The 25,854-nt window shown below is 38.6% G+C and overlaps 1 protein-coding gene across 1 annotated transcript in view; it reads right to left on the reverse strand.

Annotated features, from left to right (window-relative positions):
* The window catches only part of LOC100023397 (transmembrane serine protease 12), a 36,151-nt gene that overhangs the window by 7,379 nt on the left and 2,918 nt on the right, over window positions 1–25,854 (reverse strand). The window contains exons 2-5 of the mRNA XM_056800623.1: window positions 25,518–25,656; window positions 14,008–14,220; window positions 12,535–12,694; window positions 673–944 (exon numbers count right to left, since the gene is read on the reverse strand). Of these exons, the coding sequence (XP_056656601.1) occupies window positions 673–944; window positions 12,535–12,694; window positions 14,008–14,220; window positions 25,518–25,656 (784 nt within the window). The remainder of the gene's footprint in view (window positions 1–672; window positions 945–12,534; window positions 12,695–14,007; window positions 14,221–25,517; window positions 25,657–25,854) is intronic.

Raw genomic sequence — 25,854 nt, forward strand, 5'->3', positions numbered from 1 at the left:
AACTAAGCTGACTACCTTGGGGATAGTTACATGGCTTAATGGATAAAGAGCCAGTCCTGACAAAGGGAAGTCCTAGGTTCAAATTTAACCTCAGAAAATTTAAAAATAAAATAAATTGAATGCCTTTTCCTCTGTTCATTTCCCACTTAAAAAAAAAAAACAACCTTTACCTTCTATCTTGGAGGTTATACTGTATATTGGTTTCAAGGTAGAAGAGCAGTAAAAGACAAGCAATGGAGGTTACGTGACTTGCCCAGGGTCCTACAACTGGGAAATTTCTGAGGCCAAATTTGAACCCAGGACCTCCTATCTCTAGTCCTGGCTCTCCATCCATTCACTGATCCACCTGGATGCTCCCACTTCCCACTTTAGGACCTTGTTTGAATAGGTCTGAATTGGAGCTGTTGGAATAGCATGTAATTGCTTTGCCCCTTTATGAATTCTGTAAAAGGAGTACAAGCGCCTGCCTGGTCTTCTAGAACCAACAGCTGGATAACAACGAACCCCTTAGATCCCACCTTTACATGACATCCGCAAGGGTCTTTGAAGTCCTCCAGAGCATGTAAGTTAACCACCATCTCTGCTCAGCCCTAGACTTCTTTTCCGTCACTGCTGCTATGAATCAAACACATATGGGCAAAGGATCATTATCTTGGTAAAGTCAATATTTACCTTTTTCTTTTGTTCGGCCCCAACCGCTTATGAAGCACCTTGTTCTTCTCGTCAGGTTTACCAGAAAATCAAAGAACGGTAGGCAGATAGGCTGAATATAGTTATTAAAATTCACTTTTCTTTTTAAATGAAAAAGGGCTATATCATTTACATATTTTTCGGAGATAAAGTGCGGGTGGATAATGATTGTATCAATCTTTATTTTCTTAGACGTCTGAGGATGTTGGTAAAGATTATTGACTCCAACAACAGCTCTCCACATTTGAGGATCTCTGCAATAAAGAAATGCCTTTGTAACGATAGTAAAGTATAAAATCTAAAGATTTTCTTCTTTGGTCCTCAGTGTTATATTATGGAATGTATCTTTTTGCTTTAAAATTATATTAAGAGCTCAAATAAAAGGTGGAAAATAATTTTGACTAGTTCATGGTATTATAAAGTTAAGAGTTAGAAGATTGTAGAGATTATCTAGTTCAAACTGTTTTTCCAACAAAATGAAATAATACAAAAACCCTTTTTTAACATCATAATTTCTAGATAAAAATCTACTCCTTGACATTAAATCCTCTCTTATTACAAAGGAAAAACCATTCTGGAAAGATGACCAATTCTATAATCAGGTCTGACAATATCTATCTCTCTAATCTCTCCAGCTCTCTGTCAAGGCTAATGAAGAATGTTTTCTGGGTTTTTCTCCGAGACAAAGCAAGTCCTTCAATTTACAGAAAAGAAAATACATGTAAAGAGATTCTATAGCTTGCCCAAGGTCACACAGTGGCAGGGGTATTATATTTCTCTCCAAACCTTCCCCTTTACATCTCTGTTATTGTCCAGGGGAACCACCTTGCTCTCGGTCGCCCAAGCTTGTTGCCTCCATGTTCTCCTCGACTCTTCCCTTTCTCTCAACTCCTTTGCCCTATACACCCCAATTTGTCTAGTCATTCCCCTCACTGGGAGCCATCTACTTTGTTTCCAAGTCCTTGCCTACACAAGAAGCACTCTAACTATTCTGGTATGAGTGCCTGATATGATTCGGCTTCTTCAGCACACACGTGCACCTGTTGGTTCCTGGACCAAGATCACACCCTTTGAACATCACTAATCAGAGTAAAGTCTATGGACTAAAATCTAATCCACTGTGCAATTCGCAGCATCCTCTCTATCATTTGCTGCTTCTCAGCCACCATAACTGCAGATTATTTAGATAGTGGCTTGGGTCTAGAGCTGGTCAAGAAGAGAACAGGCTAGATGGACTTTCTGAAAATGCCAAGTCCTTTTCATGACTCCAAGCTTCAGGGTTTTCCTCCTCATTTTTTTAGTATTAAGAAAGTCTGAGATCTTTTTTCCATGTCTTGGAAATCCTCTTTTTCAATTCTTTCATGTTCTCCCAATTGGTAGCTCCAACATTTATGTCTTTGATGTGGATTTGATCTATCCAGGGTGCCTATCTTTTTTCTCTTTGGTGCCTCATTTCTACCTTTCTTATATACCCAGACTTTTATGTTAGGGTCGAAGTGTGGGGATTCCAGTGGCTTTGATGGAGAGAAGTAAAGGCTGATACTTTAGTGGCATGCCTGTATTCCCAGGGATTTATGCTCCAAGACCTACCATGGATGGCTGAAACCACAGATATCAGTGAACACCTTCTGACTCTAATGGGAATTATTTTCTTGTGCATATACATAGGTATAATGAAGCTTAATTGGTAAATTAAACACACACTGAGGCATTACCAGCATTAAACACAGGAAAATAAAGTCCATTGTACATTATTATATAGTACTGTACAGTAATCTTCCCCTTATTCTCAGTGGATGTGTCCAAGACCCCCAGTGGATTCTGAAACTGGGGACAGTCATCATTTAATTTTTAATACCTATGTTCACTTTATTGCAATGCTCTTTCACCTCAATTCTACTCCTTGGCAGGGCCTCGTACTCCCCAACCCAAAACACACACAAAATCCTTCACATGAAATTAAAAAAGCATGCTCAAAGAGACTGCTGCCTTGGACAGACCACTGCCAGGGCATAGCTCCAGTTCAGAGAGAGGACCCCTTTGCCCCACTTTGCCCACTTGCCTGCCCATCTGCCTGTCTGCCTGCCTGTCCAAGTGTCTGTCTCCCATCTATCCACTTGAGTCCCAACCTCCACATGTCCTTAAACCATGTATTAGCCCTACAGAAAGGAGACCTTTGCCCTACTCTGCCCAACTGCCACCACCCCTATCTTCCCTCTGACCTTTCAGGTCCCAGCCTCTACATGTCCTTGAACCACGCGTTAACCCTCTTCTTCAGCCAGTGGCAGCTCCCTCCCTCTGTCCCCTGGAAAGACTATGGGGAACTGAAAGTGGAGAAAGCAAAGCCTCAAATAAGGGGAGACAACTACTCTAAGAGTCTACCTGTTTTGTAGAGGATAGAGTATCAGGCATAGGGTATTTCTGTGGAATTGTAGTGAGCAGTCTAAAAGAATTTTAAAATAAAACCTAGATAAATAGATTTGCCCTTCCTAGTGGGTTATACCAGTGCACAGATATGCAGAAGTTTGCCTAGCTTCAGGCTCCCATAGGCAACTGGCCATCCTACTAGGGAATGGTAGGAGGTGCTTGTACTATGTGATGACAAGGAGCTTTTGTAATTGATTCCTGAGTTCAAGAGTTGAGAGAGTCTGGCATTCACAAATGGAAAAGGATAATTTTCCTGTTACTGAACTGGAATTTAGTGATTATACAAATAAAGGTCACCCACCTCTCATCTGACTTTTCTTTTTGACTTGAAAGTCTTGGACTGCTTTTAGCTACATCTAGACAAGATGCAGAAAGAAGGGCAAATGACATGTCTTTCACCGTGTGTCCATTAGCATATGGCTATCTCTGTATCTTCATGTTTTTACTTTCCTGATTTTAGGGAAGTGAATATCCCCAAAAGGAAATGTCCAGGAGATACACCCGAAGTTCAAAACGTATCAACCTCTAAGGCTACAGTAGCAGTCACAGTATCTGATAAAGAAACAGATTCATCTCTGACAGAACATGCCAAACACGCAGAATACTAACATTTTCTTCAACATCTAAATTAACTACATATAGTCAAACCAATGACTTGTCAGAGCTAAAATCAGAATTAGTAAAATGCAAGTAGAATTACTATAATAAGTATCATACAGTTAAAATAAATGTAAACTATGTAAATAAGCAATTAACCATCAAAAATGTGAAATGAACATAAGATTTGACACAAATGTAGATTTACAATAATTTTAAACAAAAGTTTAACCAAAATAAATTAATAGCTCCAACAAGCAGACCAAAAGAATCCAGAAAGTGGATGACTTTGCATCTGATTAGTGGACCAAATGGAGAGTGATGGCTGCCAAAGGTCATGTGCTGTTAGAATAAAACATTTACAACATCTTATGATGAAGGATAATGAACAGTTATGAGCAATATTATCTCATAAAGTAGTAAGAGGCAATGGAAATTTTAAAGAAAGCTTCACAAGACTAAAGAGAGTGGCAAAAAAAAGGCAATTAAAGATGAAAATGAAAGGAAAACAACAAACAGAAGAAAATGAGAAATATTTGTAAAAACTAGTTTCTACCAAGGTCAGTTCAACCACTCGACTTGGCCTCAAAGTCTTAGATATCCTTATGGGGAAGCAGAAATGGCACTCATAAAGATTTATATAGATGGGGAAAGCAACCAGATAGAGCAGAATTTTTTTTAATTTTTATTTATTTTTTTAAACAATATTTTATTTGGTCATTTCAAAACATTATTCATTGGAGACAAAGATCATTTTCTTTTCCTCCACATAGCCGATGCACGATTCCACTGGGTTTTACATGTGTACACTTAGAGTCTCTCCTCAGACATGTCCCCTTAACCCCTGTAGTCAAGCAGGTGCTTTTCCTCGGCATTTTTATTCCCACAGTTTGTCCTCTGCTTGTGGATAGTGTTTTTTCTCCTAGATCCTTGCAGATTGTTCAGGGACATTGCATTGACACTAATGGAGAAGTCAATTACGTTCAATTGTACCACAGTGTATGAGTCTCTGTGTACAATGTTTTCCTGGTTCTGCTCCTTTCCCTCTGCATCACTTCCTGGAGGTTGTTCCAGTCTCCATGGAATTCCTCCACTTTATTATTCCTTTTAGCACAATAGTATTCCATCACCAACATATACCACAATTTGTTCGGCCATTCCCCAATTGAAGGGCAGTCCCTCATTTTCCAATTTTTGGCCACCATAAAGAGCGCAGCTATGAATATTCTTGTACAGGTCTTTTTCCTTATTGTCTCTTTAGGGTACAAACCCAGCAGTGCTATGGCTGGGTCAAAGGACAGACAGTCTTTTATCGCCCTTTGGGCATAGTTCCAAATTGCTCTCCAGAATGGTTGGATCAATTCACAACCCCACCAGCAATGAATTAATGTCCCTACTTTGCCACATCCCCTCCAGCATTCATTACTTTCCATAGCTGTCATGTTAGCCAATCTGCTAGGTGTGAGGTGATACCTCAGAGTTGTTTTTGATTTGCATCTCTCTGATTATGAGAGATTTAGAGCACTTTTTCATGTGCTTATTAATAGTTTTGATTTCTTTATCTGAAAATTGCCTGTTCATGTCCCTTGCCCATTTATCAATTGGAGAATGGCTTGATTTTTTGTACAATTGATTTAGCTCTTTGTAAATTCGAGTAACTAAACCTTTGTCAGAGGTTTTTATGAAGATTGTTACCCAATTTGTTGCTTCCCTTCTGATTTTAGTTACATTGGTTTTGTTTGTACAAAAGCTTTTTAATTTGATGTAGCCAAAATTATTTATTTTACATTTTGTGACTCTTTCTAAGTCTTGCTTGGTTTTAAAGTCTTTCCCTTCCCAAAGGTCTGACATGTATACTATTCTGTGTTTACCCAATTTACTTATAGTTTCCTTCTTTATGTTCAAGTCATTCACCCATTCTGAATTTATCTTGGTGTAGGGTGTGAGGTGTTGATCCAAACCTAATCTTTCCCACACTGCCTTCCAATTTTCTAAGCAGTTTTTATCGAATAGTGTATTTTTGTCCCAAAAGCTGGGATCTTTGGGTTTATCATATACTGTCTTGCTGAGGTTACTTGCCCCAAGTCTATTCCACTGATCCTCCTTTCTGTCTCTTAGCCAGTACCAAATTGTTTTGATGACTGCTGCTTTGTAATATAGTTTGAGATCTGAGACTGCAAGGCCCCCTTCCTTTGTATTTTTTTTCATGATTTCCCTGGATATCCTTGATCCTTTGTTCTTCCAAATGAACTTTGCTATGGTTTTTTCTAAATCAGTGAAGAAATTTTTTGGAAGTTCAATGGGTATGGCACTAAATAGATAAATAAGTTTGGGTAGAATGTTCATTTTTATTATATTGGCTCGTCTTAATGTTTTGCCAGTTGCTCAAGTCTAGTTTTAGTTGTCTGGAGAGTGTTTTGTAGTTGTGTTCATATAGTTCCTCTGTTTGTCTCAGGAGATAGATTCCTAGGCATTTTATTTTGTCTAAAGTGATTTTGAATGGGATTTCTCTTTCTAGTTTTTGCTGCTGAGCTGTGTTGGAAATATATAGAAATGCTGATGACTTATGCGGGTTTATTTTGTATCCTGCAACTTTGCTAAAGTTTTTGATTATTTCGATTAGCTTTTTGGTTGAATCTCTAGGATTCTTTAAGTAGACCATCATGTCATCTGCAAAGAGCGATAACTTGGTCTCCTCCTTGCCTATTTTAATGCCTTTAATTTCTTTTTCTTCTCTAATTGCTACTGCTAGTGTTTCTAATACAATGTCAAATAATAGAGGTGATAGTGGGCATCCTTGTTTCACTCCTGATCTTATTAGGAATGCATCTAGTTTATCCCCATTGCAGATGATATTAGCTGATGGTTTTAGATATATACTGTTTATTATTTTTAGGAACGACCCTTCTATTCCTATGCTTTCTAGTGTTTTTAATAGGAATGGGTGTTGTATTTTATCAAAGGCTTTTTCTGCATCTATTGAAATAATCATGTGATTTTTGTTGGTTTGCTTGTTGATATGGTCAATTATGTGGATGGTTTTCCTAATATTTCCTAATAGAACCAGCCCTGCATCTCTGGTATAAATCCTACTTGATTATGGTGGATGACCCTTCTGATCACTTGCTGGAGTCTTTTTCCTAGTATCCTATTTAAGATTTTTGCATCTATATTCATTAGGGAGATTGGCCTATAGTTTTCTTTCTCTGTTTTTGACCTGCCTGGTTTTGGAATCAGTACCATGTTTGTGTCATAAAAGGAGTTTGGTAGAACTCCCTCTTTGCTTATTATGTCAAATAGTTTGTATAGTATTGGGATTAACTGTTCTTTAAATGTTTGATAGAATTCACTTGTGAATCCATCAAGCCCTGGGGATTTTTTCTTAGGGAGTTCTTTGATGGCATGTTGGATTTCATTTTCTGATATGGGATTATTTAAGAATTCTATTTCTTCTTCTGTTAGTCTAGGCAGTTTATATTTTTGTATATATTTGTCCATATTGCCTAGATTAGTATATTTATTGCCATACAATTGGGCAAAGTAATTTTTAATGATTGCCTTAATTTCCTCTTCATTGGAGGTGATGTTCCCCTTTTCATCTTTGATGCTGTTAATTTGGTTTTCTTCTTTCCTTTTTTAAATTAGATTGACCAGTACTTTGTCTATTTTATTTGTTTTTTCAAAGTACCAGCTTCTAGTCTTATTTATTAGTTTAATAGTTCTATCACTTTCGATTTTATTAATTTCTCCCTTAATTTTTAGGATCTCTAGTTTGGTTTTCCACTGGGGGGTTTTAATTTGTTTGCTTTCAAGTTTTTTTAATTTGCATTTCCAATTCATTGATCTCTGCCCTCCCTAGTTTATTAATATATGCACTCAGGGATATGAATTTACCTTTGATTACTGCTTTGGCTGCATCCCATAAGGGTTGAAAGGATGTCTCACCATTGTCATTTTCTTCAATGAAATTATTAATTGTTTCTATTATTTGTTCTCTAACTAACCAATTTTGGAGTAGCATATTATTTAATTTCCAATTAATTTTTGATTTGGCTCTCCATGTACCCTTACCGATCAATATTTTTACTGCCTTGTGATCTGAAAAGGCTGCATTTATTATTTCTGCTTTTCTGCATTTGAGTGCCATGTTTCTGTGACCTAGTGTATGGTCAATCTTTGTGATTGTGCCATGTGGTGTTGAGAAGAAGGTGTATTCCTTTTTGTCCCTATTTATTTTTCTCCATATGTCTATTAACTCTAATTTTTCTAAGATTTCATTCACCTCTTTTACCTCTTTCTTATTTATTTTTTGATTTGATTTATCTAAATTTGATAGTGGTTGGTTCAAGTCTCCCACTAATATAGTTTTACTGTCTATTTCTTCCTTCAATTCTTCTAGTTTCTCCATTAGAAATTTGGGTGCTATACTATTTGGTACATACATGTTGATTAGTGATATTTCCTCATTATCTAAAGTCCCTTTTAACAAAATATAGTTACCTTCTCTATCCCTTTTAATCAGGTCTATTTTTGCTTTGGCTTTGTCAGATATCATGATTGCAACTCCTGCCTTCTTTCTATCAGTTGAGTCCCAGAAGGTCTTACTCCATCCTTTAATTCTGATCTTGTGAATGTCTACCCACCTCATGTGTGTTTCTTGAAGACAACATATGGTAGGGTTTTGGATTCTAATTCATTCTGCTATTCATCTACGTTTTATGGGTGAGTTCATCCCATTCATGTTCAAAGTTATGATTGTCATTTGTGGACTCCCTGGCATTTTGATAACCTCCCCTAATTCTGACCTTTCTTCTTTAGCTATAATCTTTTAAACCAGTGATTTACTTTAAATCAGTCCCCCTAGTCCCCTCCCTTGATATGTTTCCCTCTCTAGCTCCTCTCTTTTTGTTCCCTCTCCCTCCCTCTCCCTCTCCCCTCCTTCCCTCCCTTTTTGTGTTCCCTTCCCCCCTCCCCCCCTTGGTTTTCCCTTCTCCCTTACCCTGTTGGATAAGATAGAATTCAAGATCCCAATGGATCTGGATGTTCTTTCCTCTCAGAGTTGATTTCACTGAGAGTAAGGTTTAAGTAAAAACTCTCTTCCTCTCCTTCTTATAGTTTTCTTCCCCTCCCCTTCCCATGTGTATCTTTGTGTGAGAAAGACTATTCTATTTAGCCCCCCCCCCCCATTTCTTGGAGTATATCTTAGTACCATCAATGATTCCCCCCTCCCTTTTTCTTTCTATCCCCCTTTCTCCATATTATCTTGATGCCTCAAACATACCCTATGCGTGATTCTTCTTACTACTCTAATGATGCGTATAATTTTTGAAAGTTACACATTACATTTTCCCCACATATTAATATATATAAATTGCTATAAATGTAGTCCTTATAGAAGAGACTTTGAATAAAAGAAAAAGATAACATTTTTCTCCTTTTCCCTTTCCTTCATATTTACCTTTTCAGGTATTCCATGTTCTTTGTTTTTTGATATCGAACTTTCCACAGAGCTCTGGTCTTTTCTTTGCAAAAACTTGGAAATCTTCTATTTTGTTGAATTCCCATACTTTCCCCTGGAAGCATATAGTCAGTTTTGATGGATAGCTGATTCTTGGTTGAAGACCCAGCTCTCCTGCCTTTCTCTAAATCATGTTCCATGCCTTATGGTCATTCAGAGTGGAAATTGCAAGGTATTGTGTGACCCTGATTGGCATTCCTTTATATCTAAATTGTCTTTTTCTGATTTCTTGTAAGATTTTTTCTTTTGCTTGAAAGCTTTGGAATTTGGCAATTACATTCCTGGGAGTTGTCTTTTGGGGATTTAGTGTAGAGGGTGTTCTGTGAACTCTTTCAATGCCTGTATTGCCCCCTTGTTCTAGAATCTCTGGGCAGTTTTCTTTGATGATATCTTGTATTATGAGGTTGAGATTATTATTTATTTCTGGCTTTTCTGGTAGGCCAATTATTCTCAAATTGTCTCTCCTTCCTTTATTTTCCAGGTCTATCACCTTGTCAATGAGATATTTTATGTTCTCTTCTAATTTCTTGGTCTTTTGGCTTTGCTTTATTAATTCTTGCTCTTTTTCAAGATCATTGTTTTCCAGTTGCCTGATTCTGACCTTTAAAGCCTGGTTTTCCTTTTCAGTTTGGTCACACTGTTTCTGTAGTTGCATTTTTTTGTGTTTCAGATTGTTGATTTCCTTTTGCATTATTTCCCACTTTTCCTGCCAGAAGGCTTCCATCTTTTTTATCATTTCTGATTTAAATTCTTCAAGGGTTTGTGGAGAGATTCCATTTCCTTTGGAGGGTTTTGGAGCATTTGCTTGTGTTTCCTCTTCTATCTCCTCTATATTTTGTATTTTTGCTCCAAAAAATGTGTCCAAAGTCACCCCCTTCTTCTTGCTTTTCTTGGTGTTTGGAGGCTTTTGTACTTCTGTACTGTTTTCCATCTCTATCTGAGTGAGGAGGACTGGCTCTTCGTGTATCTGTCTGATGATCCGAGGCTTTAGCCCAGGCAGATTGTCCTTTCTCCACCACTGTTCTGTCTTCCCGGGGAAGCCCAGAGCCTGCCCTCCCCTACCTGCCGGCATTTCAGGTGTTACTGCTCTCAGTTCCCTCCAGTTGCTTCTCTGCTGCCTTACTTCCATGCTCTGAGCCTGGCACAGCACTGTCCGCAAGGTACCTCAATGCCTTTGCCGGCCCTGAGGTTTCTGTTCTTTCAGAATACTGTGCACTCTCCCTAAGGGGGAAGGGGTCATGGCCTCCCTGAGCACTGAGGGCTCCTGATGGGATTAAGTTCAGCTGGGTTGGGCTGAATGAGCCCCAAAGCAAAGGAAACCTCCTCTGTAGTCTGTGTTAGATGCCTTGAGGCTGGCCCAGGTTACTTTCAAGGTAAGCCCTTCGGAGCAACCCCTTTGCCAGCCCTGAGGTTTCTGTCCTTTCAGAAGCTCTGAGGGCTTCTGATGGGATTAGGTTCAGCTGGGTTGGACTGAATGTGCCCTGAAGCAGGAATCTGCTCAAATGGAAGCAGGAACCAACTCAGATGGAAGGACCCAGCCAGGGGGCTACAGGCTCCCCCCATCTCTCTCTGTTTCCCTGCCGTCTGTGTTGGGTGCCCCCGAGACTGGCCCATGTTGCTTTCAAGGTGAGTCCTTCAGAATAGCCGGCCCTGAGGCTGTTTTGCCAGCCCTGAGGATCCTGCTGCTGCTGTGGGCTCAGCGCTCTGGGTTGGGGGGGAGGGGTCCTGGGATCTTTCTTCTGCCTTCCCCTTAGATCCAAGTGATCTAGGATTCTGGCTTTTGGGGGGTGTACCTTTTGATCCGAGTCCAGAAAGAGGGTTCCCCGGGTCTGTCCTGCTGTTCAGTTTGAAGTTTGGTGCCCTAGGAGCATTCATTCAGATTGTGATTGGTAAGGAAGGGTTTTCAGAGGTCTGAACTTTTGCTGCCTCTAAGCCGCCATCTTGACCAGAAGTCTAGAGCAGAATTTTTAAAAATCAAATCCATGTTGGAGAGTGATATAATTGTGACAACATTGAATATCATTGTAATTCCTCCTTCTTTATTGAAGCAGACCAATGACATTGTGGGGTAGTGTCTTGACTTGCTTATGAGTTGGATTTAAGTGAGGCAAAGTTACATAAATTTATCAGTGTCACCTCTCTCTTCCAGAGTCATCAAAGTCCAAAGGCAAGATGAAAGGATGACTGGCAATGGTCAGATGTGCAGTGGATGACCTTGGTGTCTTCAATGTCTGATCAGGCTCTAGGTTCTCCACAGTGCCTGCTTCAGTTACCTTCATGGCTTGCCTCTTCAAATTGCTCACCTCTGCCCATTCCACAAGGGGAAGTCTTCAGATGCCGAGAGTAGACATCCCTCTGACTCACTGACAGGTCTGAGGTGTGTTGGATGGTTTTCTGGGATATGACTGCTACACATGCTATAGCTTCTTGGAGACAGGTGAAAGTTGAGTGTCATGAGTGTCATACCAAAGGTAGATAAACAGCTCTGAAAAGGACTGGGCAAGTATGTCCCAAGGGATTAAAATATCAGATATATGAAGGAAGGAAGGATTTCCAAGGCATGAAAAAAAATCCATATTTATAAATACTAAAAAAGATGACTAGGAAAACATTAGTAACTAATAAGCTATATGACTACTTCCCCATCTATACAAATCTTTATGTGAGTTATTTATATACCAGGTGAAGACATATTTAATGAGAATTAATCTTGTCTAAGTAGTTAAATAATACAAAAAGATAGGAGACTAAATCTAACAAAATTCAGAACTCTTTCAGCTAGGTTGCATTTTATCTTGTGCATCCACTGAGGCATAAATAGAGAGGATAATGAAGAACAGGAGGAGGAGGAAGAAGAGGAAAAATAGTTCTAAATTGTGTATGTTAGCCAAGAAAAACTGCTCTATCATCTTTTTTGTCCCTTTGGGCTGCATCCTAAGCTCTTAATTTAAAAACATAAAAACAATTTAGTCAAAATTCCCAATATTTCTCCTTAAGCCTTCAGAGGAACCCCCACCCACAGAAAATGACTAGAAGAAAATTTATTTTCTGTGATGTGATTCGCAGTGCCCAGAACACTGTTAATGGAAAGACTTGAAACATTTAAACCTACATTAGAATCTCAGCCTTGACATATAGTTGTGTGAATTTGAGCCTGTCAATTAACATTTCTGAGCCTTATCTACAAAATGTGGATATTTATACAGTCTATGTCACTTTTCACATGTGTAACTGCTGAAATAGGGCATGATATGAATACATACCTATATTTTTCAAGGCAATGGGCAGCAGTGATGACCCACCTTTTTTCAATTAAGGACCCCCCACAAAAATGTTTAGACTGGTTGTGAAATGTCATAACCTGCAGGCTAACTATCCATGGCCAAGATCCTTTTGGCGCCCTGTGACCACCTATAATTCGAGATCCTTCTATCTCATTTTTCAATGGTACTCTTCCACATTCTAGAAAGAGAAAGCATAGAAAGCATTCATAATTTGTCCAGGATGGACTAACTGAGATTCATATTTATCTTTTAAATTGTTATTGATTCTCCCAGGTTCTGAGTACATTATTTCAATTTTCTTCAAAATGGGGGTTCAGCAGGCTATGGTCTGAGAGTGGGAAAATGCTATAATATGTTGTATAGACAACGTGGCTCTTGGTTTCAACATGGAATCTACAAACCCGGAACTTGTAACCTAGTAAGATCTGATGAACCCTAAATTTTAGGAATAGCTGATAAGCTGGAGACGCCAAAGCTTGGGTTTGGGGGTGGCGGATTAGGTTTTGAAGGGTTTGTTATGCCAAAGGGGAGGAGAGATACCCTTTAACTTTTTCGTTCCTGGGTGGAAATGTATTGTATTATGGTGATATCCAAACAATGATGTTTTCCAGTAGTTAAAAAACATTTCCGACAATCCTCCCCTTCCAGCTTCTTTAATATGCTGTGTTTTCCCACTAGAATGTTAGCATTTGGAGAGGGACAGTCTTTTTTTGCTTGTAACGGTATTTCCAGCCCTTGGCTGGCACGCAGGAAGCATTTAATACATTCTTTATCTCCTTTCTCTGCTGGCTTATTGAAAGCTTGATGTAAGCTTGCAGAGCTTAACACATTAATTAGTAGCAGCATTGTCAGACACTTTGCATTTATGATAAATTTATGATAAATATATTGGAGCTGCTAATGAGAGAGAAAATGTCCACGAGGGGATGGAAACTTTCGGTTATAGGTAGTATCAGTATCTTCCCTCTCTCTTGCCTCAGTTTCCTCATTTGTAAAATGTGGAGTTTATGTCCGCCATTTCCAAGGTATTGTTCTTCTAATGTGATTTCTGGCTAAAAGGTGGAAACACTCTCCCAAAACTGGCATTTGGGACCCCGGACTCCTGGGGAAAAGGTTTAGTCCGGGGTCCCAAATGCTAATTAGGAAGGATGGGAGGTTTCTCCAAAAAGAGAGGCCAGCTTGGGGACTGAAACCCACACCCGCTTTACAAAGAGGGAATCTGAGGCTTCTGGGCATAGTGTCAAGGCTCTTTCCGTCTCCGTCCATTAGTTTTTTTTTTTTAAACCCTTACCTTCCGTCTTGGAGTCAATACTGTGTATTGGCTCCAAGGCAGAAGAGTGGTAAGGGCTAGGCCATGGGGGTCAAGTGACTTGCCCAGGGTCTCCGTCCATTAGTCTAGCGCGCCTCCCCCAGACCTTCCTCTTCCACCTCCAGCCTCCGCCCCGCTTCCATCTCCATCCCTCCCAGCACCCCTTGCAGCCTGGCTCTTACTCTTGGTGAAGAGCGACACCTGGTGGTGATGACTGATACACGTAGCCCCCGCTAACCACAGGGCGATGCCCAGACACCTCAGTCCCATTTTCCGGCGCTGTGCTCCCAGGACCTCCGCCAGCAGCCAGAGAGCGAGGCCAGCGGGCTGCGAGCCGCAGAGGCAGCAGTTGGCCCTCGGGGAGAGCAGGCTGCGGGGCGGACGCGCGTGGACAGCTGAAGGGAGGAGGAGGCTGGACTCTCCTCCCCCCCCCTCCCCCCCAACCTCTGGGTCTTTTCATAGCTTCATCTTTGGACCCACTGAAGTCAGCCCTTCATCCTCGGGAGAAAAAGCAACCAGTCCCGACTGAAATTCTCCCAAAATGCCCTCAGTGCTCAAGGACGCCCCGCCCCTACATGTCCCTCTCTACACAGAGTGCGCCTCGATTTCTCCAGGGATTCCTTCTCCATAGGTGATGTCCTTGGCAGTCCAGGCAAGTTCCCTCTGGCTCTCTGTCCGAAAGAAAATCGCCCCTCAGAGCTCTGCCGCTGTCAGGGCAGCCCTAATATTCTAACTCCCCCCTCACCAGGACCGGAAGGAGAAATATATATATATATATATATATATATATATATATATATATATATATATATATATATATATATATATATATATATATATATATTTCAGTAATTTTATATATATTTACGTAAATATATATAAAATTACTTAGGGGTTCTGGCCCAGGATACAGTTCTTAACCGATTGGTCTTTAATCCGGACTAGAGTCATGAATAGCACAAACATTCTAGGTCTACTTCAAAGCAAAAAGGAAAATAGAAACGTTTGTGAGATCTCATAATGTACTCCAGGCAAACTATGCAAAATCTACCCATTCCTTATTGGCAGCGAAACTCATTCTGAAGAGAGCAATACTTCTCTGACTTTAAAGAAACAAACTAGAAAAATGATTGAACGATTATAGCCTAAAACAAGGTGGAGGGGAGGGGGATTGCCAATTTTTCTCTAGTGGATCTAATAACAAAAGTTCTGGGGGGAGATTTTTTCCTTGACCCCACAAATACCAAGAGCTCAATGTTTGTTCCGGCAGGCACTCCTTAGTAACAGCAAAGGATGGAGGTATGGCACTCCAGAAGTTTGGATGGCAGGTGAAAAGAGTTTTCGCCAACCTTTCTTCTCTTTCTTCCTCCTTTGTCTTTTGCGATTTAATGAACCATGTGCAAGACAGATCATCTGTCTGTCTGTCTCCCTTAGTCACACAGGAGTCTTTAATTTGGCAGGTCTAACCCCCCCCCCCCCCCCTCTCTCTCTCTCTCTCCTCTCTCTCTCTCTCTCTCTCTCTCTCTCTCTCCCCCCCCTCCCTCCCTCCCTCTCTCTCTCTCTCTCTCTCTCTCTCTCTCTCTCTCTCTCTCTCTCTCTCTCTCTCTCTCTCTCTCTCTCTCTCTCTCTCTCTCTCTCTCTCTCTCTCTCTCTCTCCATCCCTTCCTCCCTCCCTCACACACAACACTCTTCAGTTTGGCATAACAATCCCTTCATAACCTAATCTGCCACCCCCAACCCAACCCATTTCCAGTCTTCCTATCCCTTTCTACCCATCACTTACTCCAGTGATCCAGTGACACTGGTCTGCAGACTATTCGTCAAACAAGATACTTCATTTTTTTCTGGCTGTCTTGTGCTTAGAACACTCTTCTTCCTCAACTCCACCTACTGGCTCCCCTGGCATCCTTTAATTCTCAACTAAAATAAATCTTGCACAGGAAGCCTTTCTCAAACATTCTTTTATTATTCCTATTTTTCCTGCAGATAGCATGCTTGTTGTCTTCTTGTTAGTTTGTGAGTACCAGGAGGGCAAGTATTGTCTAGTGCTTAGCATATTACAGGGCACTGCTTATTCACTGCATTGGCACAACTAGCTCATTTTTTTAGTTTAAGGGTAAGATTATGACCCCCTTCCTCTACTATTTATGGAATTTTTATTAAACAAAAGTTAGGAGTACAATCACAGTTGCTTTGAATTGGGAAATTTTCTAACATATGAACAAGCTTGGCTGTCCTTAATATAAAATATATAATGTTTAAAAAAATATAAAATATATATTTATAAATACTACCAGCTTCACAGTTGAAGCGAAATTCAGATTACCAGAAACATTTAGAAAAAGAAGTATTGTGAAATATCTGTTAATGGACAGGCATCAAGAGAAGAAATTAGGGGCAAAGCCAACCTTTTCACAGAACTCTACTTAGTCCTTGAAGTAGAGAAAATCACTGACTTCAGGTCATGTCTTCTGCTCTGAGATGTTGCAGGGGACAATAGCTTTCTTCTTTCCAGGCCCAGCTCAGTTTTACCTTTTCTTTCTCCTTTATCTCTTTGCTCCCAGCTTTGCTTAGTAAGTCTTGGTGCTGCTGTTCCTATGTTGGGGTCCCTATCAGTCCTCAGTGTTTCTGTGTGTCTTTTAGAGAATTCTGGGCTATAATTCAATTTTTCTTTCTAGCTCAAAGATTTTGATAGTCCCAAAATGCCTCTCTGAGCCAATGTCTTTGAGTTAACTGTTGCCTATATTAGTGCCTGCCACATAGTAGATGCTAAATAAATGTTTTAATGATTAATTATCTAGATGCTTATGTCCTGTTATGTTATAGTGCCATATACTAATGCAGGTATTATTACCTGATGAAGTGTGCTTTTATTATTATCTTCCAGTTATGTTCATTTGTTTTGTATTATAAACAATGGTATACAATACAAATGTATTTGTTATCAATTTGTTATCTTGCCTGGTTTGACTGCCAGAGGGCAGGTAGGTTGGATAGAGTATAGGGCCTGGAATCAGGAAGACCTAAGTTAAAATCCAGCCTCAGGCTGCAGGTTATCTAGCAGGTTATTTACAGGATTCAGGATATTATATCATTTTTAAGGTGATGTTCTCATTAGTCAGCAACACAACTTCATATTGGGAGAGTCTTTGCTGAGTAAATGCTTGCAATTTACATCTTTTTAGTATTGCTTCCAGCTGTTGGGCAGAATAGACACTCAGTTTGGATCCTAGCACTAGATCAGTTGAATTTTGGATCAATAGGCCTGCGACCACAACTGCTCTTGAACAAGGCATCATGCCTTTGGCCACATTATCTAATTGAGCACTGTAATAAACCACTGACTTAAAATTGGGTCCTAAGGATTGCACTAGTATGCCTGAAGCTATTCCCTAGACTTCATGGACAAACATGGAATTTTTTGTCATAGTCAGGGATACCGAGGGCTGGAGCTGTTTAAATTGATTCTTTGAGTTTTTCTTGGGCTTGAAGATGTTCTTTATTTATTTTCAATGGTTCTGTGACTGTGTTCATTGAAAGGTCTGTAAGACATTAAATTTTTTGTTATAGCCTGGAATCCACTGTCTGCAGAACCCTGTCATTTCAAGAATCGCTTTCCATTGCCATTTTGTTGTTGGCACACTGAGTTTTTGGATGTCAGCTATTCTTTTCTTGGATATCTGTCTAATCCCTGTAAGAATTAAATTTAACATACAAAACTTAAGTATTGTATTTATAAGATTTATTAATAACAACTTGAAATAAAAAACTAGAGTAAAACCTGCCTAAATTGACCACAATCTTGAGAAAGAAGAGAGAGATATGGCAGAGACATCAAACTATATACAAACATGACCACGCAATGTGGTGGAGAGAGGAGAGGAATTCTGGGAAATATTGAAGGATTTCTGGTGGATGGAGTCCAAAGGTTCAAAATTTTAATTAATACATTGCCCCTGTGATCCTTTGGGATTTTAAAATATAACCAACTTATAAATTGCAATAATTTGTGGATAAAAGGAAAAGAGAACAAAACCAATGATTGCTACATTGACAAAAAGCCAATTTTGGGGCAGTCCACTTTGGCATAAGAGTATTCATTCAAAACAAATGCATTCAACTCCTCAAACTTCAATTTGGATCTTCTGGTGCAGCATGTGATCTTTGCATGCATCTTCATGGCGCCTTCACCAAACAGTTTGCTTTCTGGATTCTGGGAGGTAGCATGTTTCTTATCCTAAAATTACTCCCCCAAAATTTTAAACTTTGCATTTTAGGATAATAATACAGTATCCCCCTCCCCCCCCCCCCCCGAGGAGGATGGTGACAAATATAGGGATCACTCTGGAATCATAAATGAGTTATGAGGTGTATGAATCAATTGGCAAAAGAAATTTTAAAAAAACATCAAAAATCCAAATAAAAGAGAAAAAATAACTTGTTAATGAAATATAAAATATCAAAGTCTTATGTCTAAAAATATAAGTAAAGGAAAACAAAACTATAACAGGTTTTTTAATCAGGACCCAATTAAAATGATTTAAGCAATTATGCACTTATCCAATCAGTAGCCAGGACTACAGAAAGTTTGCCAGTCATGAAAGACAGAAAAGGGACTAGATTATGGGAGCCAGGTAGGAGTCAAAGTGAGATGCTTGATATAATAATGTAGGATGAGGAAGACCTGCCTCTAACATATGTCAAACAGCCACAACTTCAACCCCCAAACAAATTCAAGTCCTCTTGTCTTGGCTCAAAATTTCATCACTCCCATTTGGATTGGTTGGTTTCTTTGACCTTGTACTCTATTGTGTAATAATAAAGATATAGAAGAGGATTGAAGAGGTACTAGGGGATAAGGAAGGGTTTGTAATGGGGAATGGGACAGAGGAAATATGGCTGCTGGTGAGGTAAAAGGAGAAAGTTACTCCCTGCTAAGAGACTGTGTTAGAAATTTCCTCTCTTCTCTCAACCCACAAGAGAGTTACCCCTGGGTAAGGTTAGGTTAAGGATGACAGGACCAGTGCTTTTGAGTGACTTCCGGGAAATAGGGAGTTTAATCCTCAAAGCTTAACTGGTAATTGAACCCCAGAACTCCCCCTTGTCTGGCAGGCAGACTGTCACTGTTAGTTTTCATTGTTTTATGCTAGTCTAAATGCTACCTTAGCCACCAATCTCTCTCTTTTTGTTCTCCCTTCAATATGAATCTGGATGCGATCTTCTATTTTTCAAGTAGTTTAAGAATTAGCATAAATCAAGAAAAGGGGATAGGTAAGTGGGAATAGGAGACCCTTGATGCTTCTTCAGCTTAGCCAAGAGGGCTCAGATTCAGCTTTCTTTGTCTTCTACCTAGCTTACTAAACAAAAGGCAAGTATATTTCTTGGGAAAGTCAAGGGATGGAAAAGATCTTCTGGGTGATCCCCTGAAGTTAAGGGATCAACCCCTTTCAACAGCTGAATTTTGTCTTGTTCTTCCTCTAATGAATGCTTTCACACAACCAGGAACCTTTTTCTCCAGGGTAAGGGAATGGAGGCAAGGTACTCTACAGGTTGGAATCTAGAGCTTCTGGTTATGCTTCACACTCAACCAAGTTCAGAGCACAAAGACCCTTCAATTAGCAGTTTTTCCCACAATCCTCTCCTCTCACTCCAACTGTCACTCCCTCTGCCAATCACATTCCAACCACTGTCTGTTCCACCTCAGTGGGCAGAAATGCAAAAGCTTGATTCACAGTTTTCCTTTCCACAATTGGCACTATGCAGTTAGCTTTGTGTAGTAGCTTTTTTGGTATTCCTTTCTCTTGGAATCATACAGAATCATTAAGCAAAGTCTCATAATTTTAAAACAATGACATTATTTCTATAGGCTAAAGCTTTGGGGTATGCATTGACATTAGAGCAAATGTATTTTATATTTATATATTTTATATTACTACAAAATCAAAAAAGTTAAAGAAAAATCTTCTCAATACTGGTGATATGTGTTTCAAATACAAAAAGGAGAGAAAAAATAAAACTCAAATGCTATATTGCACATGCAAAGAAAAACAATAATAAAATGTTTTTAAAAAATCAACAATATAGTGTACAGTCAGTGGCACACTGTGTCAACCAAGGAGAGGTAGAATACAAAGCTTACTCACCCCAAAATGAGATCCATTTCCTTTTTAACCTTGCCATGAAACACTGTGTGAGTGCAAATGATTTTCACTAAGTAACAGACTTATAAAACAGTAGATACTGCACTTTCAAAGAAAGTACCAAAAATCCCAAAATTCACAATTGCTCAGTTAATGACAATAGCAAACAAGCACCTTATCATATAGGATTCACATGAGTTGTTGTATAGCCACTTGCTGTATGACATTTAAAAAACCTTGGAAGCTAATGGATGTTTGTCACAAGTTTTGCAGGTGTAGCAAATCTTTAAATCTTGGCAAAATATTTTTTTTAACAATACTGCAATAATTCCAAAATTTGGCAGAAGAGCCTAAGAATAAAAACACAAACCTCCATCCTGCTGATGAAAACCTTTTGAGATCTAAAATGTCACCAAGAATTCTAGATAGTTCTGGTGGAAGTAGATTAAACTGAAGAGTTTAAAAAAAAACACCATGCAGAAGCTTAAGTTAGCTTCATGCTTTATATAAAACTTTTATGGCAGGAACTTCTATTTTGTTCTCTACCTTTTAATTCAACATTCCTTTATATATATATATATATACCATCCATTCAGAAGCTACTAGTTATATAAAAATCATTTCTGAAGACCCCTTAAAATGAATTTAAATTCTTAGCTCATTAAATTCTCTAAAGGTTGTATATAAGTTGTAACTAGTTTTTAATGAAGTCCATCCATTATCATCATCTACATGACAATTTAACAAAGGCAAAAAGGAAGAAAATCCTGTTTAGTCAACATGTGACTTTGATGGATGTAAAAATTAAATTAGTCTCTAGTAATAAAAATATTATATTTTAAAAGACGTTTATTAAGGATTATTAGAAAATCAAGGATACAAAATAATAACCACATTTTGTGCCCACAGCTGATTAGCCCATTCATAATCCCCATGCTTAGCTTACTTACTACATCATTTCAATGGAAGAGGGCGAGGTAGGTGTTACTGCCGGTTAAATACTAATTGTGAGATTATAGGGAATTCTGGGAAATACCAAGGACTTCTGGAGATTGAATTCTAGGGCTCAAAATCTCCATTTTACACCCCCCCCAGGCCCAAGGAAGACTAGTCTTGTAAACATACCAACTATGAAATTACAATAATTTGAGGATAAGAGGAAAAGAAAACAAAACCAATAATTGCTAGGTGCCTTGTCAAAAAGCCAATAGAGTATACATACAAAACAAATGCATTCAAACCCCACACAGTTCAAATCACCACATCCCAAAGTTCACTCTGGATCTTCTGTGCAGCATGTTGTCTGTGGAGGCATCTTAATTGTGTCTTCTCCAAACAGTTCACTTTCTGGATTTGGAGAGGTATCATGTTTCTTAACCTAAAATTACTCTCAAAAGGAATTTAAACTTTGCAATTTAAAATAATAATAATTATACATTCCCCCCCCCTGAAGAGGGTGATTGAAAAAACACAGGGATCATTTAGGTATGCATGGCTGAGTTATGAGGTATATGAATCAACTGGCAAGAGAAATCAAAAACATAAAAAATCCAAATAAAAAAGTAATTTCTGGATGAAATATAGACTATCAAAGTCTTATGTGTAAAAATTCTAAGTAAAGGAAAAATAAATCTATAACAGGTCATTGAATCAGGGCCCAATTAAAATGATATAAGCAATTAAGCATTTACCTAGTCAGTAGCCAGGACTACAGAAAGTTGCCACACCATGAAAGACAGAAAAGGGTCTAGATTATAGGAGCCATGTAGGAGCCAAATTTGAGATACTTGTCTATAAGTATTTTCACAAAGAGTGTGGATACAAGGAAAGTCTACATCTTAACGTATGTCAAACGTTGCAACCTCAAGCTTCATCCTAGGTTCAAATCCTTTGTATTGGCTTAGAAGTGCATCAATTCTTCCTGTATTGGTTTCCTCCTCCTCCTCCTCCTCCTCCTCCTCCTCCTCCTCCTCCTCCTCCTCCTCCTCCGACCTGTGTGCTCTTTTGGCACTATTCAGGTTAAGTTTGTGCTCCTTTTTTGTATTCCCTTGCCCTGGAATCAGACAGAATCATTAAGCAAAGTCCCATAAATTTTCTTTTTAAAGAATTAATGGCATCATTTTTATAGTCTCAAACTTTTGGGGCATGCATTGACATTATAGCAAATATATTTTAAACTTATATTACTGCGAAATCAAAAAAAAGTTAAAGAAAATCTTAATACTGGTGACATGCTTCAAATATAAAAAGGAGAGAAAAATAAAAATCTGAAATAATATATTGCACATGCAAGAAAAATATAATAACAAATAAGTTTTAAAATTAAAAAATATAGCTTATAATCATTGACACACTGTGTCAACTAAGAAAATGTAGAATACAAGGTTTCTCACCAAAAATGCGATCCATTTCCCCTTCATACCTGGCCAAGATCCACTGTGAGTACAAGCAAATGAATTTCACAAAGTAACAGTTTTTTTTATAAAGAACATGTACAACATGTAATGCAAATTCAAAAAGTACCAAAATCCCCAAAATTCACAATAGCCCAGTTAATTACAATAGCAAACAAACCCACTATCATATTTAATATGAGTCTGCTGTATGACATTTAAAGAAACCTATGAACTGATGGATATTTGTCACAATTTTTACAGACATAGCAAATCTTTCAACCTTGGCAAGTACATTTTTAAACAAAGTAAAATTTATTTAGGTCTAGAACATCATCAAGAAATCTAGATATCATTCTAGTGAAAGGGTAAAGTGAGACAAAGAGTTATAAATGAGAGATGCTCCTCTTTTGGGAGCCATCCAGGGGTATCATGCCCTGGGATTAACTTCCCAGCTCCTTTGGCATGAGACTGTAATATCACATCCATTCACATTTTTATAAATGTGGGAGGTGAGGATTATAATTGTATTTCACTTCAGCTACTAAAATGGACCTTACCTCCTGTTAGAGGCAGGCAAAATGATCAGAGTTGTAGAAAAAAAATCTAAAAATCATGTGTAAAAGACTCCTTAAAATCAATTGGAGATATTTAGCTCATTAAATTTTTCAAAGGTTGTTATACAACTGTAACCAGTTTTTTGAGGAAGTCCATCCATCCTCTATGTGACAATTTACAAAGTCAAAATAGAAAAGGCTGTTTTTATATATGGGCTTATTCAGTAATATTTGTTCAGTATAGTTATAGGGGAAAAGCAATAGAATATAACAGTAGTTAAAACCCAGTACATTAAAATGATTCAGTGTAACAGAATAGTGTTGAATACATTAATATATGAACTTAAAATCAACAAAATTAAATCTTAAACAAAACAATCAGCAAAATGCAATAAAATACAGATTTTTAAAAAACATTGCAGTCCAAAAAGCCTTAAAAATATAACCTTCAGTCTCTTTAAAGTTCATTGTTGTTGTTGTTTTTAATCCATTGAGTTGCCTTTTGTCAGCACTATGGTGGGATTTTCCATAGCAAGGGTGGGTTTTAATCTCAAATTGGGTAGGCCCACATGGCAAAGAGTTGCAGGGAGATGAATTTCTCTCCTGAATCTCAGGTGAGATAACTAAAAGTATCAGTGCACTCAAAAATATCCTTTGAAATAGGAAATGCACTGCTCTCTCACTATGCCACACTTGTAACTTCCTGTTTGGAAAAGTATTTTCCTTCTCCTCTTTCTTCCCCCTCCCCTATGGTCCCCTGCCACGTGGAGGCTAATTGTAGCCTAAGGGAAGAACACCCCAGTTTTTCCCAGCTGGTTTGTGATTCCAAAGACACAGAAACTACCAGCAGCCTGGGTCTTGGGGCCGGGCCTGGGGCAATCTGGCTGGGAGAATCAGCTGGGATTGGGGCTGGGGTGAGTCAGAACTGGAAGAGTAATCTGGGTCATGCAGGTCCGGATCGGAAGACTGCAGGCAGGAGAGAATTGCTGGAGCGCAGAAGCAGGCAGCAGGAGTTAATACATCAGAAGCTTGAATGAGGGACCAAAAAGCTGAATCAGAATCAGCTTTGCTGAAAAGTCTTGGCAGGAGAAACGTGGCTTAAAAAAAATTATCTAGACTATCTTTAAAAAAAAAAAATTGAGAAGTTCTCGTCCAAATCTTGTGATTGCCAATAACTGTAAAAATTAAATTAGTCTCTAGTAATAAAAATATTATATTTTAAAAGAGGTTTATTAAGGTTTATTAGAAAATCAAGGATACAAAATAATAACCACGTTTGTGCCCATGGCTGATTAGCCCATTCATAATCCCCGTGCTTAGCTTACTTACTACATCATTGCAATGGAAGCAGGCGAATTAGGTGTTACTGCCAGTTAAATACTAATTGGGATCTCTCCCAAGTGGAGACTCAGGTGAGATTATAGGGAATTCTGGGAAATACCAAGGACTTCTGGGGATTGAAGTCTAGGGTTCAAAATCTCCATTTTACATGGATAAGGAAACATTGTGGTTTTGCTACTGAAAAAGGGCTTGTACAATGATATTTTGTTCGGTATAGTCATAGGGGAAAGGAACAAATAATAAAACAAAGTAACAGAATATATCTAATAGCCAAAACAGAGTAGATTAAAATGATTCATTGTAACAGAAAGATAATGATTAGATTACTATATGATCTTAAAGCAATCAGCAATATATAATAAGCATTGACATTGCAGGCAGTGAATTTAAAAATCCTTTTCTCCAATTCCAATAGACTTCTTCACTTGATCACAGAGGGGAATAAACTCAAAATTGTTAGCAAGCAATAAACTTTCATATATCTTTAAGATTCATTCCCCTCCCCAGTATTTATCATCCATTTGTATTTCTTTTGTCACCCTCTGGAGTTCCTCATACACACACTGGTCAGAATCTCCATTCTGCATGTTAAGAATATTTAAGATTTTCAAAACTTTGTCAAAATATTCCAGTTTGATTAGGAAATCAAGCAGCCTAGCTTGTTGCTGCATATTCTTAAGGAGAAGTAAATAAGGTGGGAAATCTCCAGTGAAAATAAAAACTGCCAGTAAAAGAATTAAACAGAGCCAATGTAAGCTTGCTAGCTCTTCCAACTTGAACTGTTATTTCAGAGTTTCAAGCATGCCTTGAAATAGCACCATTCCTCCAAAAAATAAAAGGTGAATGGATTTTATTTACAGAGTAAACAAAAAGGACAAAACTTAGAGGGAGAACAATACTGTATTTGCCTATGAGAGAAAGAGTACTCCTTGGTATTTTGAGTCAAAAGAAAAAAATCTGGTTTGTTCCCCAAAATTCTGACTTTAAATCCACTGATTTTGGGCTAACTGTCCTCCCCGGAGTGGGGAGGAACCATTCAGTAACAGCCTTCAAAACTAGGAGCCCAGAGTCAGCTTTTTTTTTTTTTAATCTGCTTGAAAACTAGAAGGGAGTGGGGCTGAATAGTGCAGTTTTTCTTCTCCCCTGCTGTAAAATGGGCAAAATGGAAACCCACCTCGGTGGGAAGGAAAGGGATTTATACTTCACCTGGTTCTTAAGAATTTCCCAGGTTGTGTATAGAAAAGACATAGTGCAGGCTCACAGCAGGGACAGGAGGGCGGGGTCTGGTCGTAAGCTGCAGACTGGGAGACACTCAGGGTGTCGGAAGCAACAGAGATGGGAGGCAGGAACCACAGTGGCGGCAGCAGTAACAAAAGCAAGAGCACAGGCAGTGACAGAAGCTGGGCAGGAGTGGGAGGAAGTGGTGCTGGGAGAACACAAAGTGTACTAAGAGAAAACACGGCTTGTAAAATTTCTCTATTGTCTATTCTTTCTCAAAGACTTAAGAAAAAAATTTTTTAGAATTCTATCCCCACATGGTAAGCCAAAATGTGAGAATTAAAACTAATATACAATAACTCAAGTATTATAAGATTTAT

Source organism: Monodelphis domestica, chromosome 5, assembly GCF_027887165.1.
Source record: "Monodelphis domestica isolate mMonDom1 chromosome 5, mMonDom1.pri, whole genome shotgun sequence".
NCBI classification, from domain to species: Eukaryota; Metazoa; Chordata; class Mammalia; order Didelphimorphia; family Didelphidae; genus Monodelphis; species Monodelphis domestica.